This window comes from Rhinopithecus roxellana, chromosome 21 (assembly GCF_007565055.1).
Source record: "Rhinopithecus roxellana isolate Shanxi Qingling chromosome 21, ASM756505v1, whole genome shotgun sequence".
In the NCBI taxonomy this organism is placed as follows: domain Eukaryota; kingdom Metazoa; phylum Chordata; class Mammalia; order Primates; family Cercopithecidae; genus Rhinopithecus; species Rhinopithecus roxellana.
Window position 1 is genome coordinate 78,986,238 of NC_044569.1, and position 20,049 is coordinate 79,006,286.

General features: G+C 37.1%; 1 protein-coding gene across 3 annotated transcripts in view; it reads right to left on the reverse strand.

Moving 5' to 3' along the window:
* Window positions 1-20,049, reverse strand: part of GAREM1 (GRB2 associated regulator of MAPK1 subtype 1) — a 200,899-nt gene that overhangs the window by 124,339 nt on the left and 56,511 nt on the right. For all 3 annotated transcript variants that reach the window (XM_010365940.2, XM_010365939.2, XM_030926065.1), the window contains one exon: window positions 3,259-3,399. In XM_010365940.2, coding sequence (XP_010364242.2) covers window positions 3,259-3,399 — 141 coding nt within the window. The remainder of the gene's footprint in view (window positions 1-3,258; window positions 3,400-20,049) is intronic.

Genomic DNA, 20,049 nt, shown 5'->3' on the forward strand with positions numbered 1-20,049 from the left:
TTCTGAAAAATTGGTAACATACATATATAAGGGTTTCCTCTAATTAAAAGTAGAGCACAAATAAGTTAGGGAGACATAAATGATTTTTGGTCTCCACAATGTATTATATGCTCTCTTTCTTCCAAGGGCTAAACCTGGCAATAAATAGATTCCTGGAAACAAAATATATCCACTATAACCTTGAAACGATCAATCATATCAAGACTCATAGGTCTCCATTTTACACTGTAATCAAAACATACTCCCAGGCCAGGTGTGATGGCTCGTACCTGTAACCCCAACATTTTGCAAGGCCAAGGCCGGTGGATGGCTTGAGACCTGGAGTTTGAGACCAGCAACAAAGCAAGAACTGGTCTCTACAAAAAATTTAAAAGTTGGCTGGGCATGGTGCCAGGTACAAGCCTGTAGTGCCAGCTACTCAAGAGGCCGAGGTGGGAGGATCCCTTGAGCCCAGTAGTTCAGGGCTGCAGTGAGCCATGATCACACCACTGCACTCTGGCCTGGGTGACAGAGTGCAACCTTGTTTCAAAACAAACAAACGAACAAAAACACTTATAAAACCACACTGCCTTCTTATTTACCTGTTTGTAAGTTTTTTTTTTTTTTAAACTACTAAATCACTAAATTTGTCTTTGTAAAGCAAGTTTCATGGTGCTATCTTAAGACATGAAACCCAAAACAAAATGATCAGCTGGAATCTATTTGTACCTCAAAACTTCTACTTAAATTTCTTGTTGAAAATTCAGGAAGACAGCTTAGAACATTTAGACACTCATGACTAACCATTCATTCTATTTTGTTTAATGGCAAATGATCATGAACTATTTGGTCCTATTTCAAGCTCTTCTTTCTTTATTTTATTTAATATATTTTTTCTCCTTTCTGTTGAAGGATGTGATCTTCGTGCCCATATTTCCTCTTAGTCTTGGCACCTCCATTTCATTTTTTAAAAATGTATCATTTGCAACATAATCTATCATCTTCCTTATGGATCAAAAGGAAGCTGTTCAACAATATCACATCTTTCTTCCCAATGGAAGCTGGATGGTTCTTTTAAAAAAAAGAAGTTCCAAACACCAAAATATTTACAAACATTTGTGGGTGTTTGAGGAAATCTTATCTCACATTGTGGATGCTCATGCTAGAACAATGGGTTCCCAACACTGGCTGTATATTTTAACCATGGGGGAGCTTTTTAAAATTCTGGTATCCAGCCAACACTCCAGACGAATTAACTTCTGCAGGTAGGACCCTACATCAGTCTTTTTAAAGCTTTCCAGGTGAATCTAATGTATAACCAAGTTTGAGATCCCTCAGTCGAACACCCATGGCCACAAAGAATTATCTTTTGAGTGCAGATCCAAAGGCTTCAGGTGTTTTCTATAATTGGTATAACTTGTGAAGGACTGTATAGTCCAACTGGTGAGTGTGCATACAGGAAAAGGTAACTGAATGAAGACTGAGGACGTGTGCTAAATGAATGGGACACATCAGGAGACCACGTGGGGCTGCAGAGGATGGCTGTACCCTCCTGATGAAATGATGAGCTGAGGGAGGCAACTCCAGCCAGTCAGAGACTGTGTAAATGGAAAATGTCTAGGGTGTTCAGGAAACAGTGAGATGACTAATGTAGCTAGAGTGGGAGGTTCACTCTTTGGAGTAGAAAAAATCAGTTTGGAGAAGTAGACTAGAACCAGCCTCTGGAAGGCATTCAACAAGTCAAAGAATCTAGTGGCAAGATGCAGTCTCTAGAGGGGTTTGAGGAAGCGATAAAATGAGGGCACTCTTGGGAAGACTGATTTGACAGAGCTTTTCACAATGATTTTGGGGGAAAGACTAAAATGTAATTTCCTCATAGAAGAATACAGCAGATTAGGTAAAAGAATATAGGATGAAGCAATGAAGCAATTTACCTTTCTTTCCAGTTTTCCACAAAGACAGAAACAGAATTTGGATTTGCTGAAAATAGCATGGATCTCACTGCTAGTAGGAACCACTCTGATGAGAGAATGGGTAGGGTAGGGGGTTTGTTTCATTCTCTGCCCCTATGAAAATTGCCCCATTTGCCTGAGTTACAGTCTAACAGATGTAATGCTTTCTACAACTATGCATTTCTCTCTTCTTCCATGAAGGCTATTCTTAGGGCTAGGAAATACAATTCTAGAGGACTAAGTTTTAGGCCAGAGAAATTTTGTTTTCTTATAATTTTTTTGAGTAAGGATTTTTGAGAAGCTAAGTAATCCCTGGGTTGTATCGGCAATTGAAGATTCCCAGGAATCAAAAATGGTACCAAACTATTCATTCATTCATTAAATATTCATCAAACAAATACCATTTGCTATGTCTAGACAGTGGGAATACAGTAAGGTCCCTTTTCCAAATAATAACTCTCTGGGCATTGTAAAGGGGTTATTTGAGAACACAATGGCAGTCCAGGGCTACACAATTTATGGTTAGTTGATTAAGATATTCTGCACAGACTTGGAAAATACTGAACAATAATAGAGAAAAGACTAAGATCCTTTATATAATGTATTATAAGTGCCAGAAAAAGCATATGGCAACATAAGTTTTTTTTAATGGCATTTATAAGCTATCACTATTTAGAGCTTATTTAAGCCACTAGATGTATCCCAAGCTCCTAGAACAGTACTGGCACACTGAATATACTCAATAAAAATCAGTTAAATGGCACTGTTGCATTGAGTCGAGTTCAAAGTGAGGTGCGAAGGCAGGTATTACCCTCCTTTAACTAAAGCAGCGAAGGCATCTCAGTTGCCTGTAATCTAAATGCCTATTGAAAGCAGAGACATATCCAGGTATATGAGCTACCAATCCAATACTTTTAAAACCAGACCACAGTGTTAATTTGTGACACGGAATCTTGTGAAATCTTCACAAAGTCATTCACAAAAGCAATGCTCAAACTGTATACAGGATTCCTCAGAGACATGACCCCCTGAAGCTCCAAGGTTGGCTACATGTATTGATTTTAATTCCAAGACAAAAGAGGTGTTTTATTTGTAGAATTTCTATCTTATAAATACCTCCTAAGAATCCCCATTTAACTACATGCATTAATTAGAAAGACTTCTAACAAAATGAAGCTGAGCTTTCACTGATTGATAATCACACACAAATGTTTGCTTCTCTAAGTTATTCTACTTTCTAGTTTACAGACAATTCTTAGAGGAAAAGTTTAGCTATTCACATCCCCTTTGTCTCTCTGCCTCGTCTTGGCCCTTGGAGGAGTCTTACCTGCATAATGTACCGGAATCTCTATCTTTGGCCCAATGACATAGTGACCCTCCTCCAAGCTGTGGGCAGTAATGGTGGTCCACTGGCGGCAGGAATGAATCAGCAGGTAGTCGTTTTCCCGCAGCCCTTCTACGCACTCTCCTAGGAAATACAATTTTATATGAGAAACTCAGAATTCATCATCTGCTTACTCAATACTTTGCAATAAAATTTCATTAGTTAAAACTTGACTAATGCAGAAGTTGATAGTTCATCCCAAGATGAGATAAAGTTTACCTCCGAATTGTTTTTTTTTTTTTTAAAGGGTATTCCACACCAAGCTGACAACTGTACATAGAAGTCCATAAAAATGTTTCCCACTGATTTGCAAATAGATATTCAAATATCACATTATACCTAAATGATTATATTTTAATGAAAATAAAACATTTATTAAGTGCCTAGGATACATTAGGTACTCTTTAGATGCTTTGCATATACTGTTTCATGTAATAAGATAACTTTAGGAGGTAGGTAAAAGGTAATGCTCCTTCTTCACAGGTGAGAAAAATCAAAGTTTGAAATGTTAACATGTCTAAGCTCACAGATTTAATAAACTGAAATGTGAGGATTCAAAGCTAGGTCAGATGGATTGAAAGCTTATGATTTAATCACTACAATAAAGCTACAAAAATAAATAATCTTATCTCTGTTGAGAGAGTACTTGAAATTAAATGCTCACAGTTTCTTTTAAATTTTATGTTTGCCAATTTTCTCTGGCCTCCTACCAAACTTCCCAATCAATTAAAAATAATGATTTATAGTATACAAATGAAATTTCTTTTCATTTTAATATTTTCTGAAGTAACTTTTCAGCATTTGAACTGACGACAAACTATTTCAAAAGAGAAATTCATTCCCTGAAACTTAAAAGACGTTTTTCTAGATGCTGAAATAATCCATCCCCTTAATCCTAGTTTAGTAATTTTAAGTGCTCAAAGAAAATACCTGAAAAGACTAATTTTTTATATAGAAAACAGCCTTCCTTATTTTGACACTTACTATATTACAGTAATTAAGTTATTAGTGATTTAACTGTGTGTTTTGAAATGGCATTTGTAGATCTCTCAAAAATTATTAAAAGTTTCAGTACTTTTGCAATAAATAGAGGAGACTGTAATGATCAACTTGGCTATCCCAACCTAAACTATCTAATTTGATTCCAAAACAGTAATGCAACAACCTTTAAAACAGTCTTGGCCTGGCATGGTGGCTCATGCCTATAATCCCAACACTCCAGCTGGGAGGACTGCTTGAGTCCAGGAGTTTGAGACATGCATGGGGAACAAGGCAAAACCCCATCTCTACAAAAAAAAAAAAAAAAAAAAATACAAAAATTAGCCAGGTGTGGTGGTGCATATCTGTAGTCCCAGCTACTCAGGAGGCTGAGATGGGAGGATCGCTTGAGCCTGGGAGGTGGAAGCTACAGTGAGCTGAGATTGTGCCACTGCACTCCAGGCTGGGTAACAGAGTGAGATTCTGTCTTAAAAAATAAAAATAAAATAAAATAAAAAGATTAAAACAGTCTCAAAGCAGGAATACTTTATAGTACAAAATACAAAGAGTTAAAAACCTTATAAGGGGACAGGGAGAGAAAAGAAACAGATCTGGAAGTAGAGGTCCATTAGCAGGAGGGGCAGAATCCAATTCATCAGGGGGGATTTTTCAAACCAGGCTCTGCTGCCCATCACCTCTTGAGAAGATGTGGTCTCCTTTTTTCAGAAAGATACTGCCTGGGGGCCAATGGTACTCATGAGCCCTTTGTATCCCTCAACCACCTTAGGGCAGGAAGGAAAAATCTAGAACTGCTGCTCCAAAGGAGAAATCACGCAGCCCCCTGTTGAGCGTATGCACAGTAGGCAGGAGTTACAAGCAGCAGGTTCAGAGTCCCACAGACCTGGGTCTCAAGCGATGTCCTGCTACCCACCACAGTGTGGTCTTGGGCAGGAACCTCCTCCTGTCACCTGTGAGACAGAGTTATTAATACAACAGGCCCTGCTGCACAGAGTGGATGTGGAGATGCACAGAGACAGTGAACGGAAAGTGTGTAGCACCAGGTCTAGCAGGTATTAGCAGTGATCAGGACACATAAGTTATTAATTTTATGGTATGCTTTTTCCTCCTAAAATGTAATGCTTCTATAAATACTGTAATTCAAGTTATATTAACCTTTAACAAATTAGGAAATGACCTTCAGAGGAGTCGAGAAACTTGCCCAAAGCTGCACAGCTTAGCAAATGGCAGAAGCTGACTTTGGGGTCTCTCTCCATCTCTTTCCTGCTCTTCCAATGCCACAATGTCCCTTACCTTGAAAACCACTGACAATAATCCAAAGAACAGGGAGAAACAGACCTTTGGCTTCAAGTTTCATTCATTCACTCAACCAATATAACAAGCACTGTTTTGAGTGCTAGGCACACACCAGTGAACAAACCCAAGATCACTGCCCCAGGGCACTTACTATTCAACAGGGAGAAAACAGCCAACACCAGTAACAAACATAAGTAATTAAATTACAAATTAATTCGAAGATGAGAGATGCTGGGGGGGGGAAGTAATGGTTAAGATGATCAGGATTATCTAGAACAGGGGACAGTTCACACATTTATTTTTAACTATTCCAACAAACATTCATTTGTTATCCAACAAACATTTATTATTTTTTATGCAAATGGCAATGAGCGAGTGGGCAAAAATATAAAGAAGACTTGGTCCCTACATTCAAGAACTCATTCTTGAGGGTGAGGTGGGTTCCTATGTAATTTTACATAAGAGAAGCCATGATGAGTGCTATGCAAGAGGAATACGAAATGCAGAGCAGAGATCGGGATTTCAGCAGAGGAGATCAAGAAAAATGTGAAAGGGCAAATACAGCATGTGAGCTGCTCTTTCTTTGAAGAATGAGCTGGGCTTAGGTAAGAGAGAGGCAAAGGGGAACCACTGAAGGGTTCTAGATGAGAAGATGGCCAAAGCTCTGCTTTAGAAAAATTAATCTGGTGGAACTCTAAAAGATGGATTGGAGAAGAGAGAAACCAGACACATGGGGCGTACGCAGAAAACCCAGAGGTAGAACACACTGCCACTCAGGGGGAAATAAACGTTGTTTTCTGCAACTAAATTGTTGTATCATAAAAACTGTTTTAATTTTATCCCACAGTGGGCTCTAAAGAGGCAGCCAAGAAACAACTGCAGTCAAGTTAATCAAAATGAAAATTTAATGTTAAGTCCTACTGCTAGCTGGTGTAGTAAACACTCCAGTAAGAGGATTCAGAATGATTTTTAAAGCCATAAAGTAGTAAGAAACTAATGCCTATTTTTGAGCTTATGTTTTTTTTTATTTTAACTGAGCTGTGTGCCTGCTTTAGGCAAAATAAGTTCCAGAAAAATTGTCCAGAAATAAAACTTAATATAATCACCTAAAATATCCTGGGGTAGGCCACTAATAGAGACATTACACTAAATGAATTCATAAAGTAAACAATTTTGTGACATAATTATTCTGTTGCTTAACTACTACATATAATGTACTAAAATTTACATATTTAACTCAATGATGTAGTAAGGAGAAGTCTAAAAGAACTGCATGTCAAATTCCAAAATATGTGAATGCCATCCTGAAATTTCCCCACATTTAACATGCTTCTGGGATATGCTTGGATTTTACTTGCCCCATTTGACCTTGATCCTTTCAACATTAAGTCTTACCTACCTGTTAAAATAATTTTTAACACTAGGATAACTAGAATCCATGAAACCTGCAAAGTTAGTCTGCTTTAAAAAAAAAAAAAAGGATTCAATTTCAAAATCCAAAATAAACATTTATAAGCTGGACATGCGCAAATGGGTAATTCTCTTTTCTGCTCCTTTGGCTTCTGGGCCAACAGATCTCCTGAGCCACCTTTCTGATCCCTGCTTGGTATTTTCTCTCAGTGCTTTCTCCTTGACATTTGCCATAACTGTAGGAGTTATTGAGGCTCCACCCCTTAGCCTGTTCACCCTGTCTCCTCTACAATCTTACATATTTCTCAAGAATTCAATTAGTTGCAGACAACTTCAAAATCCCTGTTAATACCAGTTGCTAACTTTTATTCTGAGTCCTATTCTAGACTTTATTTCCTACACATTTCTAACTAGATGTCCCTCTGTCCTTCATTAGGCATCATATATTCAATCACTACCCACTTATTGAGGGCCAATTATGTTCTAGGACCTGGAAACTTGGTAATGAACCAGGTACCTGTGCTTGTGGAGTGGACCTTTTGGCTGGATTTTCAATCTTTTCTTTCTTTCTTTTTCTTTTATTGAGACAGTCTTGCTCTGTTGCCCAGGCTGAAGTACATACAGTGGTGTGATCTCAGCTCACTGCAACCTCTGTCTCCCAGCTTCAAGCGATTCTCGTGCCTTAGCCTCCCGAGTAGCTGGGATTTCAGGCATGCACCACTACACCCATCTAACTTTTGTATTTTTAGGTTTTACCATGTTGGCCAAGCTGGTCTCAAACTCGTGGCCTCAAGTGATCTGCCTGCTTCGGCCTCCCAAAGTGCTGTGATTACAGGAGTGAGCCACTGTGCCCGGTCTCAATCTTTTTATTCTCCTAATATATTTAAATATTGTTGCAGATAACATTTTAAAAAATGAAAATGTAGTACTACTCACATGCCTTCAGCAGTTCCATTCATACAGAATGAGGCCCTGAGTCCAATACTCAAGGTCCCCATGATTTATTTCTAATAGTTTACTACCTTATGTTACCCCCTCCCGCTCCCAACCTACACAAAACCCAAAGGGACCATTCCCTGCTTACATACATGCTGTATTCTCACTTAATATGAGCCCTCTGCTCACTTCAGTTTCCTTGCCTTGGCCTTTATCTCTCAATCCTTACTTACCCAGTTCCTCACCCTAACTCAAGTGCTACCTTTGTGAATGTCTTCCTGATTCTAATCTTTCTTCGTTTTTGTTTTGAGCCAGGTTCTCGCTCTGTCGCCCAGTCTGGCATGAAGTGGTTCAATCACAACTCACTGCAGCGTCAACTTCTCAGGCTCAAGTGATCCTCCTGCCTCAGCCTCCCAAAGTGCTGGGACTACAGGTGTGAGCCACTGAGCCCAGCCCTGGTCCTAATCCTACTCATTTAAACTGCACTGATTTTATAGCTTTGCTTACAGTCTATGCTGAATTTATAAGTTTGTTTTAAAGCCATGAGTACAGAAATCTTAGATCAACTTTTTAATGTTTATGTATTAATATTTAAATGCCAACACAATAAAAATAACTTAACCTGTAGAAATTACAAGCATTTTTTTCCCTTTTAAAACTGGTCTAGACATTCACCAACTTTGAGAAACATGGTTGTAAGGAATAAGGAACAAAGGTTTGCAGGACCATAACATGCTATTAATCTTTATTTAGAATATTTCTCCTTGGACACTGAATCTTATTTTTTTATGCTGATTGTTAAGTATTTTAGCTTTGTCCAAATTGTCATTACCTTCCTTACAGTTGAATGTATCTGAATTACCGCATAACTACAGTGCCTTTATGAATTAAAGCACCCTTCTGAATTACTTAGGATGGTTGTGAATCAATGTAAGTAGTTATGTAACATCTGTCACAGCAGAACCCAAATCTCTATTAAATGCTTTTTTATTTTTAAACATGAAGAGGAAAGACATTCGGATGACTAAATATAATATGTTAATAATAAACTTGTTAGCTTAACTACTGATGAGTTTTCTTTTAAGGTTGGGATGAATCCAGAGAACAAAACAGACACATGCTCATGTTGGGTTTTTGGGTTTGTTTCTTGCCATTCTTATGTTGCACAAAACAAACCCCAGTTGACAGAACAAATAAAAGGCAAGTATACGTGATTTTAGTTAACTCTGTAAGTTGTGTGCTCGTATATTAAGGTTTTTTTTTTTCTTTTTCACATTTGTGTTTCTTTGTACTTAGAGTATTGTATTTCACATCAGAGTAACTGGCTTGGTAAACCATCTGAAGCTGTATCCCTGCAGAAGGCATGCATGTTTAATCCCTTCAACTCCGAAATACCTAACTTTGCTAATATATAACCTTATATGACAGATTATTTTTCTTTTTAAAGTATGTTTTTATTCTTCATTAGCCTGATTTTTTCTCAGCACTGTGGTAGAGCCTTGTCTATAGTAGTAGACATTTAAATAGTTGTTGACTGACTAATATGGCCCCACTGAAATAATCTGATTTGTTAGTACATATATAATAAGAATCAGATTGGCTGAACTTGATATTGTTTTTATCTGTCACGGACATAAACTGTTCCTTATGTCTTAGCTAGATCTATTAAACAATGAATAATTTAATAAGTTCTATGATTTCTGTCTTGGCACTTATTATCAATCTAATTTAACAGTTGTGCATTATTTTACCAACATCAAAAGGAAAGCTATTCAAGTTATAATACTGTACTTATTCTTCCTCTTTTAATAAATAGTGTGGCATAATTTTAATTGTGTTTACTTGTCCTTTTCACGTAGAAAGGAAATTTACTGAGTCAGTTAAATACCCAAACCACTGTACTTCTCTTACAATTTTTTTTTTTTTTGAGACAGAGTCTCGCTCTATCACCCAGGCTGGAGTGCAGTGGTGCCATCTTGGCTCATTGCAACCTCCGCCTCCCGGGTTCAAGTGATTCTCCTTCCTCAGCCTCTTGAGTAGCTGAGATTACAGGTGTACACCATCATGTCTGGCTAATTTTTGTATTTTTAGTAGAGATGCGGTTTTGTCATGTTGGCCAGGCTGGTCTCGAACTCCTGACCTCAAGTGATCCGCACACCTTCGCCTCCCAAAATGCTGGGATTACAGGCTTGAGCCACCGAGCCCGGCCTTCTCTTAACAATTTAAACTTTTTTCAAAATACCTTCAATGGAAGGGGCTGACTACCAAGTAAGAGTCCTCTTCCTTCCAGGTGCACAGTAGACCACAATCCCTAACTGCCCTTGCAGTTAAGTGTGCCATGTCACTGAGTTCTAGCCAATGATGTATGAATAGAAATGACATTTCCTACTTCCTGTCCTGGCCTTACCCATGAAAGCTGCTCATAAGCTATCCTCTGTGCTCTTTTCTGGACCAATGGCTAAATATTGATTCTCAGGAATACCTTGGAAAAAAGTGAAGATAGCACAGCTGCAAGCAGGCCGGTTTTCTCAATTCATATGTATTCAAACAAACCATCTACCCAGGCCCTGACCGGTCACATACTGAGTTGTTATGTGAGAAATACCATTCTACTGTGATATTATGCCTGTGATGTGTTGCAGTTTTTCTTTTTGGTTACAGCAGTTAGCCTACCCAAACTAAAACATCTATATACATAACCCTCAACACCAGCAGTCTTCTGATTCTAATCATCACTGAAGTTTTATTACACAGGTTGTTCTTTCTAACTATTCTTCACACATACAAACTTACCTTCACCTTGCAAAGGTAGCTTAGATTAAAAAATGCCATTCCTCATTCTTTTAGTTACACTTGATTCTATAAACTGAGGGATATAATTAAACACTATTTAATTCGCATCTTCAAACATTATTTTTTATTCTTCTTTTTTGTAGAGAGGGGGTTTCACCACGTTGCCCAAGCTGGTCTCAAACTCCTGGACTCAAGCAATCCACCCGCCTTAACCTCTCAAAATGCTGGGATTACAAGCGTTAGCCACCGCGCCCAGCCTAGCATCCTCTCACACATTTAAAACAAATGATGTCTTAGTTGTTTTCCTGTCTTATAAACAAACAAGAACTGTTTACTGTGAGAATACAACATGACATTCTAGTAGTACTTCTCTGTCCTGATGGACTACAATCAAATTACATGATGAGTAAAGAAACGGTATGTGGTGGGGGGAAAGAGGTGAAATCATAGAAAACTGTTATAAAACAATGAAAGAACAATCATGAAATCAAAAAATGAAAATGTTGTCTGTGAAAAGGCAGCAAGGTGTTCCAAACAGAAAGTCAAAAAAGAGGAGGAGAACTCTGAAAGAAATAACGAATTGGCAACTAACTTCTAAGAGGGAGAAATGACAAAGTGATAAGGAAGGATGTGGTTATAGGACATCACTGAAGTACAGGTAATAAATGAAGTCAATGGAAACTGAAAAAACCAAAATGTCTTCAGTGGGAAAAGAAAGCTCTTGGAACAAGAGAAGAAACTGCTTTTAGCCCAGTGGTTGAGGTATTATAAGAAAGTGTAAGACTGAAGAGGAAGGAACAGACACTGGTATCAATCAAATAAAACTATCTGAAGCCACCTGATGATAAAAGCTTCCTGCAAAGCATAGTATGGATTTTAAAAAGACAAAGTTTCTGGACAGATACCAGGAATGTAACAGAAAATCAGTGTCCTAAATCTGAGCAGCCACAATGAATAATTTTATTACTATGCTAAAAGTCACCTCTAACTTTCAGCTATCCCAAATGATCCTCCAACACTATGCAAGTGCCTACATTTCTACTCTCATTGACTTCAACAATGCAGCGCATTACTAGGTGCTATTGTTTTGTGGATACTAAGACACGAGGTGCTCTGGAAAAACAACCACTATAGACAGCAACAGTGGCACTTGAGTTTAGTTGCTGTCCTGTTCTAATCATGTGTAAAAATGAGAACACAGTTGCTTGTCTCAGGGCCAATGGTCCCTGTGTGTGAGAAGGATCGGCAGCCTTAAGGAAGACGGTGACAGTGGTTCTAAGTGGAGGCTGCAGTGAGACGAGATCTCACCATTGCACTCCAGCCTGGGCAACAAGAGTGAAACTGTCTCAAAAACAAACAAACAAAAACCAAAAACAAATAGATTCCTTAGGATTTTCTGTATGCAAATTCATGTCATCTCTGAAAAGATACAGTCTTACTTCTCCTTTTCCAAACTGGATGCCACGTTTTTTCTTCTACTTGCCGAATAGCCCTAGCTAGAATCTCCAGTACAATGCTGAACATAAGTGGCAACAAAGATCTATCTTTAAAAAGAATGGGCCCTTCTTTTCCCTCTTTATTCTTTCTGACAGATGGAATGTAGATGACATTACTAGAGTGCCAGCGACCATCTCAGATCTTGAAGGGAAGTTAGGACTGGAATTGAGGCCAAGAAATAGCAACAACTGAGAAAAAAACCTGGGTCCCTGTCATCCTGAGCAGCATCAACCTCAGATCTCCTAGCTAGACTTCACTTTGGGTCTCTGTGACTTGAGTCCAAGCTGAAATTGATGCACAGGAGCATTTAAATAAAGTTTAAATACTGCAATGCCTGCATGACTCCATCAAAATATATGTACTACTTCCAACACACAAAAGTAGAGTTTTGTCTTTTTTTTTTTTTTTTTTTTTTAAACCAACTTTACTAAAGGTGTCAATCTAAGGAAGTACTGTCTAAGCCTGGTTCTAGATTGTAAATTTTGAACAAGGTTTGGTATCTAATTTTTTTTTAACTTCAAAATAATTCCATTGGGTTTACAGTATTTATCATTATTGCTTCTAATATATTATTTCAGGCTTCCTAGTTTCTGATTGTAGAGGCTGTATTACTTTTGCTAACTCTAGATTACTTCAGAAAGCCAAGATTACCCTAAAATCACTAAAAATATTGTCACACCTTTAATAAAAAAAAACTCCGTACTTGTGTCTATTTACAAAAAAGAGGTATTTGTTAACTCACTATTTGAATGGTTAAATTTGTATATATTATATGCTTTGATTCTAAGTTATTGATAAACTAAGTAAAGGGCATAAGTCTAAACGGGGTGGTATCAAGTATCCCCAATGCAGAGAGAAAAACAATGAGTGCTTTTATATTAATGGCAAAAAACTGTGAGGAATACAGATGAAACATCTGTCCTAGAATTAACCATCAGCAGGAGAACTTAACGTCAGCATTAATACCTGACTGATATCAAACAGTGAGTACAACAGAAAGGGAAAGCCACGGCACAGACTGTGGCTTCTGTACCCATTTGACTATTGTTAAGACTAAGTACCCAGTAACCAACTCTCAATCCCTTCTCTTGTACCTTAGGCCTTAAACATGTAGCACATAAATTCTAGTGCAACCCATGATTAGGAGCTCCCTGTTTTCTGAAAATGTCCAAAAATTTAAAAGAAAGCAACTTAACTTTTGGGAGCAGAATCTATATGCCAATCAAATCAGAAAGGTTTTTTCCTTTAAATCCCTCAGAATATTTTTGTTCTGGGAAAACATTCTGATTAAGTTAAGCTATGTATCTGCTGTCATATAATGTTGACTAATCTAAAAGTGACTTCTAATTCCTGTATTGACTAGAAGTATAAAATGTTTAGAAAAGTAATGACAGAATAAGTGCTAAAGATGCACTTAAGTCCCCATAGCACCTATCTTTCCTTGGTGTGTACACCATGAAACAAGCAGAAACCCTCATCTCCCCAATTAGCCTATCAGCTCTTTTGGCTCAACATCATCTCTTTTTCTGTTGTTTGCATTCCACAAGACCACTAGGCAATAGAGCAAGTGTGTAACAACTGCTTTCTACATGAACTATCTTAGGTATAAATTGGTGAATGTTCATATCAAATACATCTAAATATAAATTAAGCACTCAGATTTTAAACATTTAAGCCCCTCAAAGAAAGCAGAATGTATAAGAAAAAAAACTTTTTTCAGGTATTTTCTATTGATATCTTCCTACCTTAAACATCAACAAAGCTACATTAAAATCCTATTTTTGGGTGAGTACTTTATTCAAAGGCCCAAAGACTATAAACTTGAACTCCAAGCAAGTGAAAGAATTTTGTTTCTACATTTTACAGTTTACTGTGAAATCCCAGTAACAAAAGAAGAAAATCGAGATTAATCTAGACAAAGCAATATGTGGTAATGAAGTCAAAGAACTTCAAGGTGAAATCTAAGCAAACAGGAATGCATGATACAAAAGAGAAAAAAAGATTAGGGATATATTATTACCTCTTTTCAAATGAACCCTTGGACAAAAGACTCCTTTCTCAACAGTAGAATGACCAGGAATTACATATAATAGACTCCTGCTGTATGAAACAGAAGTATGCCTTAATTCAAATCTGAAATTTTACACCCTGAAATACTGAACTGTAACTAATATTTAAAAGGTAAGATTTCTACACCAAGCAACTTTCAGAAAAACAGATGAGCAACTGTAGTACCAGTATTTCTGCAAACATTCAAAATATACTAAATCTCTTAGCACAAGACCTGACACATACCATGGAATATTTCAGGCACGCAGGTGAGAGAGGGGGCTCAGATTTACATCAAAGGATTACTCTTTGAAAATCCATTAAACTACAATATAGAGACATTCCTCTCAGTAAGTCTGATACATCCAGTTTGTCCTCCACTGTTGGACAGGTCGTAAGATGATGCATTTGGTTTGTGCAATGTGTGTATCTATAACACTGTGTGAAGAGATGCTCACACCATAAAAGACACACAGAAGACAGAGAAAGTAAGAGAATCACAGAAGCAGACAGGTGTCATCTCAGGCTATACCAGACATCAGAGGCCAAATGACCAGCCATGTTTCTAAGATCCCAACCTCTCCATCCCCAACTCTCTGCTTCCAGTAACTTAAATGAATTTATTATTCTACCTGGTAGGTGAGACACAGCGTGCATTCTCTCAGAAATAGCCTAGGATTGGATTTACAGCCAGATTTAGTTGAAACTGTGGTTTATTTATATTTATTGATATATTTTTAGAGACAGTCTCACTCTGCTGCCCAGCCTGGAGTGCACTGGCACGATCATAGCTCAATTGTAGCCATGAACTCCTGGGCTCAAATGATTCTCCTGCCTTAGCCTTCCAAATTGTTGGTACTACAGGTATGCACTGCCACACTGGATGTTTTTTAGTTTTTGTAGAAACAGGATCTCTCCCTATGTTGCCCAGGCTGGTCTTAAACTCCTGGTCGCAAGAGATCCTGCCACCTTGGCCTCTCAAAGCACGGTTCTATTATTAATTAACTATATGATCATGGGTAAATTACTTAACATCTTGAGCCTTCAGTGTTCTCACATTTAAAATAATAGTATTAATAATTACATAAGGAAGTTGAGATGCTTTTATGAGTATAAATATAAAGGACTCAATAGAGTACTGTGTAGATAGAAGTCTCTCAACAAATATGACTTCAGTGTTTTGTTTTGTTTTGTTTTGTTTTGAGACAGAGTCTCACTCCATCACCTAGGCTGGAGTGCAGCGGAGCAATCTCGGCTCACTGCAACCTCCGTCTCCCGGGTTCAAGCGATTCTCGTGTTTTAGATTCCTGAGTAGCTGGGATTGCAGGTCAAACGTTAGGGACTTTCAGTGTCAGTTTCAAATCTGGCATAGCTTCCTTTGAACTTTATTATGTGACAAATAAAACAAACATAAAATACAAGAGAATCAAATTATAAAATATAATTCATTGTACCAGAAGTCATACCAAATATATATCCTTCAGAAAAATATTTCAACTACATATTTGACAGTTTGGGGGAGTCACTCACATTAAGTAGATTTCCAAAAATACTGCTTCGCCTTAAAAACAAAACCACATACAACTTGAAAGAAACAAAGACTCATACAAATGTCAATGTTGAAAACCTAATGATGTTTCCAGTATCAATATATAAAACCACCGAATTTTAATATGATCTGTACACATAACAGAGGGTTAATAAGAAAAATGCATACTATTTTATTTTGCCAGGTGGGTTGCCCTGAAGACAGTGGCTAGATGACATTCTACATCCATGACTTCAAAACGCACACAATAAAAAAGTTCAACATGAAAGGGCACTATATCAAAATAATGGAAATAAGCAAACACTAAAAAAACCCAGATCATTAAGTTTTATAGATAGGGCTATAAAGATATAATAGGCCTAAAAGAAGTAAAATAAGTGTCTCTGTTAAGTAGGGTGCAACTTCTTAAAATTGAACTGGAAAACAAAACAGCTATCATTTCTTTTTAAAACTCTAAAGATGAGGAAAAAAAAAAAACTCCACCAAAACCAACCCCAAGAGTTTACAGATACTGACTGAAAGATACCATCAATTAAATTGTTACTGTGGTTACATTCCCAAGCAATTATACTGCTTACGAATAAATTACTGGTATAATTTTCTGGGGCAAAATGTAACAAAAGAAAATCACTTTGACACTTAGTCATACTTACATAGGAATATTTCCTAAACTTGTAATCTGAGACATGGAATATTTATCTGGCTTAAGGGGAGGCAAGCTATAGCTGTGAGAGTTCATAAGTTTATTGTATACCCATATACTTTTTTTAAATGAAAAATCTATTTTAATGACTGAAAGTGTACAAAAAATTATAGATAAAAGATCGCTATTTGCAAAGTTTAAATTACATTAAATTGGAATAACATTTTAAGGTTTTCACAGACAATGACAAAATAAGGGATCAGTACAGCTTGGCTCAATAAATTAAGGACTGTCCTTCACCAAGATCCATCAGCAAATCACTGTGTCGACTTGATCCAGTGACTATTTTCTAAATTTCTCAGACAGACAAATAGATGAGTATACAGACATGAAGAAAGACAGTTGGAATATCATTAAGCATATATAAACATACGAGTTATTTTTTTCAGATAAGGGCAACTAATTGAAGAAGTTTACCTGAAGTAAGTGGTTACACAAAAAAAACGGTTGGCCGGGCGCGGTGCCTCAAGCCTGTAATCCCAGCACTTTGGGAGGCCGAGACGGGCGGATCACGAGGTCAGGAGATCGAGACCATCCTGGCTAACACGGTGAAACCCCGTCTCTACTAAAAAATACAAAAAAATTAGCCGGGCGAGGTGGTGGGCGCCTGTAGTCCCAGCTACTCGGGAGGCTGAGGCAGGAGAATGGCGTGAGCCCGGGAGGCGGAGCTTGCAGTGAGCTGAGATCCGGCCACAGCACTCCAGCCTGGGCGGCAGAGCGAGACTCCGTCTCAAAAAAAAAAACAAAAAACAAAACAACAACAACAACAACAAAAAAAAAACGGTTAAGTCATAAAACAAGTCTTAAAATATGCAAAAAAAAAAAAAAAATTGAAATAATATGAAGCACCTTCTTCTGACCACAACTGAATAAAACTACAAATCAATAACAAGAAAAATTTCCGAAACTATGTAAACACGTGGAGACTAAACAGCATACTCCTGAGTGACCAATGGGTCAACGAAGAAATTAAGAAGAAAAGTTAAAAACGTATTGAAACAAACGATAATGGAAACACAACATATTAAAACCTATGGGATACAGCGAAAGCAGTGCTAAAAGGAAAGTTAATAGCTATAAGTGCCTACATCAAAAAGGAAAAAACCTTCAAATTAATAACCCAGTGATGTATCTTAAAGAACTAGAAAAGCAAGGGCAAACAAAATCCAAAATTAGTATAAGAAATAATAAAAATCAGAGCAGAAATAAATGAATTTGAAATATAGAACACAATACAAAATACCAATGAAATGAAAACTTGGCTTTTCGAAAAGATAATCAAAATCGACAAACCTTTAGCCAGACTAAGAAAAAAAGAGGGAAGAGTCAAATAAATAAAATTAGAAATAAAAAAGGAGATATTACAACTGATACCACAGAAAGTCAAAGGATCATTAGTGGCTACCATGAGCAACTTATATGCCAATAAATTGGAAAATCCAGAAGAAATGGATATATTCCTAGACATATACAATCTGCCAAGACTGAATTAGGAAGAAATCAAAACCTGAACAGACTAATAACAAGTAATGAGATCAAAGCCATAATAAAAGTCTCCTAGTAAATAAAAGCCCAGGACCTGAGGGCTTCACTGCTGAATTCTAACAAACATTTAAAAAGAACTAATACCAATCATACTCAAACTGCTCTGAAAAAAAAGAAAAATAGAGGAAGAGGGAATACTTCCCAACTCATTCTACGAGGTCAGTGTTACCCTGATACCCAAACCAGACAAAGGCACACCAAAACAAACAAAAAAACTACAGGGCATTATCTCTGATGAATATTGATGCAGAAAATCCTCAATAAAATACTAGCAAACTAAATTCAACAATATACTGAAAAGCTCATTCATCAAAGCCAAGGGGGATTTATCCCAGGGATGCAAGGACAGTTCAACACACAGAAATCAATCCATGTGACACATCATATCAACAGAATGAAGGACAAAAACCATATGGTCATTTTATTGATGCTGAAAAATCATTCAATAGAGCTCAACATCCCTTCATGATAAAAACCCTCAAAAAACTGGGTATACAAGGAACATACCTCAACATCATAAAGCCATATATGACAGACCCACAGCTAGCATGCTACTGAATGGGGCAAAACTGAAGGCCTTTCCTCTAAAATCTGGAACACAAGTATGTCCATTGTCACCACTGTTATTCAACATAGTACTGGAAGTCCTAACTAGAACAATCACACAAGAGAACACAAGAGAAAGAAATAAAGAGCATCCAAATTGGAAAGGAAAAAGTCAAATGGTCCTTGTTTGCAGATGATATATGATTTTATATCCAGAAAAAAATAAAGACTCCACCAAAAAATTATTAGAACTGATAAACAAATTTGGTAAAGTTCCAGGATACAAAATCAACAAACAAAAATCAACAGCATTTCTATATGCCAACAGTGAACAATCTGAAAAATAAATCAAAAAAGCAATCACTTACAATAGCCACAAATAAAATTAAATACCTAGAAATTAACTTAACCAAAGAAGTAAAACATCTCTACAATGAAAACTATAACACACTGAGGAAAGAAATGAAAAGGACACAAAAAAATGAAAAGATATTCCCTGTTCATGGATTTGAAGAATCAATGTTGTTAAAATGCCCATACTACTCAAAGCAATCTACAGATTCAACACAATCCATACCAAAATACCAATGTCATTCTTCACAGAAACGGAAAAACAATCATAAAATTTATATGGAACCACAAAAGACCCAGAATAACCAAAGCTATCCTGAGCAAAAGAACAAACTGGAGGCATCACATTACTGGACTTCAAATTATGTTAATACTACAGAGCCATAGTAACTAAAACAGCATGGTACTGGCATAAAAACAGACATATAGAACAATGGAACAGGACAGAGAACTCAGAATCAAATCCACACACCTACAATTAACTCACTTTTGACAAAGGCTCCAAGAACATGCACTGGGGGAAAGACAGTCTCTTCAATAAACAGTGCTGGGAAAACCAGATATCCATACGCAGAAGAATGAAACTTGACCCCTATCTCTTGCCATATCAGAATGGATTAAAGACTAAAATCTAAGACCTCAAACTATGAAACTACTAAAAGAAAACACTGAGGAAACTCTCCAGGACACTGGACTAGAGATTTCTTGAGTGATACTCCACAAGCACCGGCAACCAAAGCAAAAATGGACAAATGAGGTCACATAAAGTAAAAAGGCTTTGTGCACAGCAAAGAAAAGAATCATTGAAGTGAAGACAACCCACAGAATAGGAGAAAATATTTGCAAACTCCTCATCTGACAAGGGATTAATAACCAGAATATATAAGGAGCTCAAACAACTCTATAGGAAAAAAATTTAATAATTGAATTTAAAAATGGGCAAAATATTTGAATGGACATTTCTCAGAAGATATACAAATGGCAAACAGGTATATGAAAAAGTGCTCAACATCACTGATCATCAGAGAAATGCAAATCAAAACTACAATGAAATATCATTTCA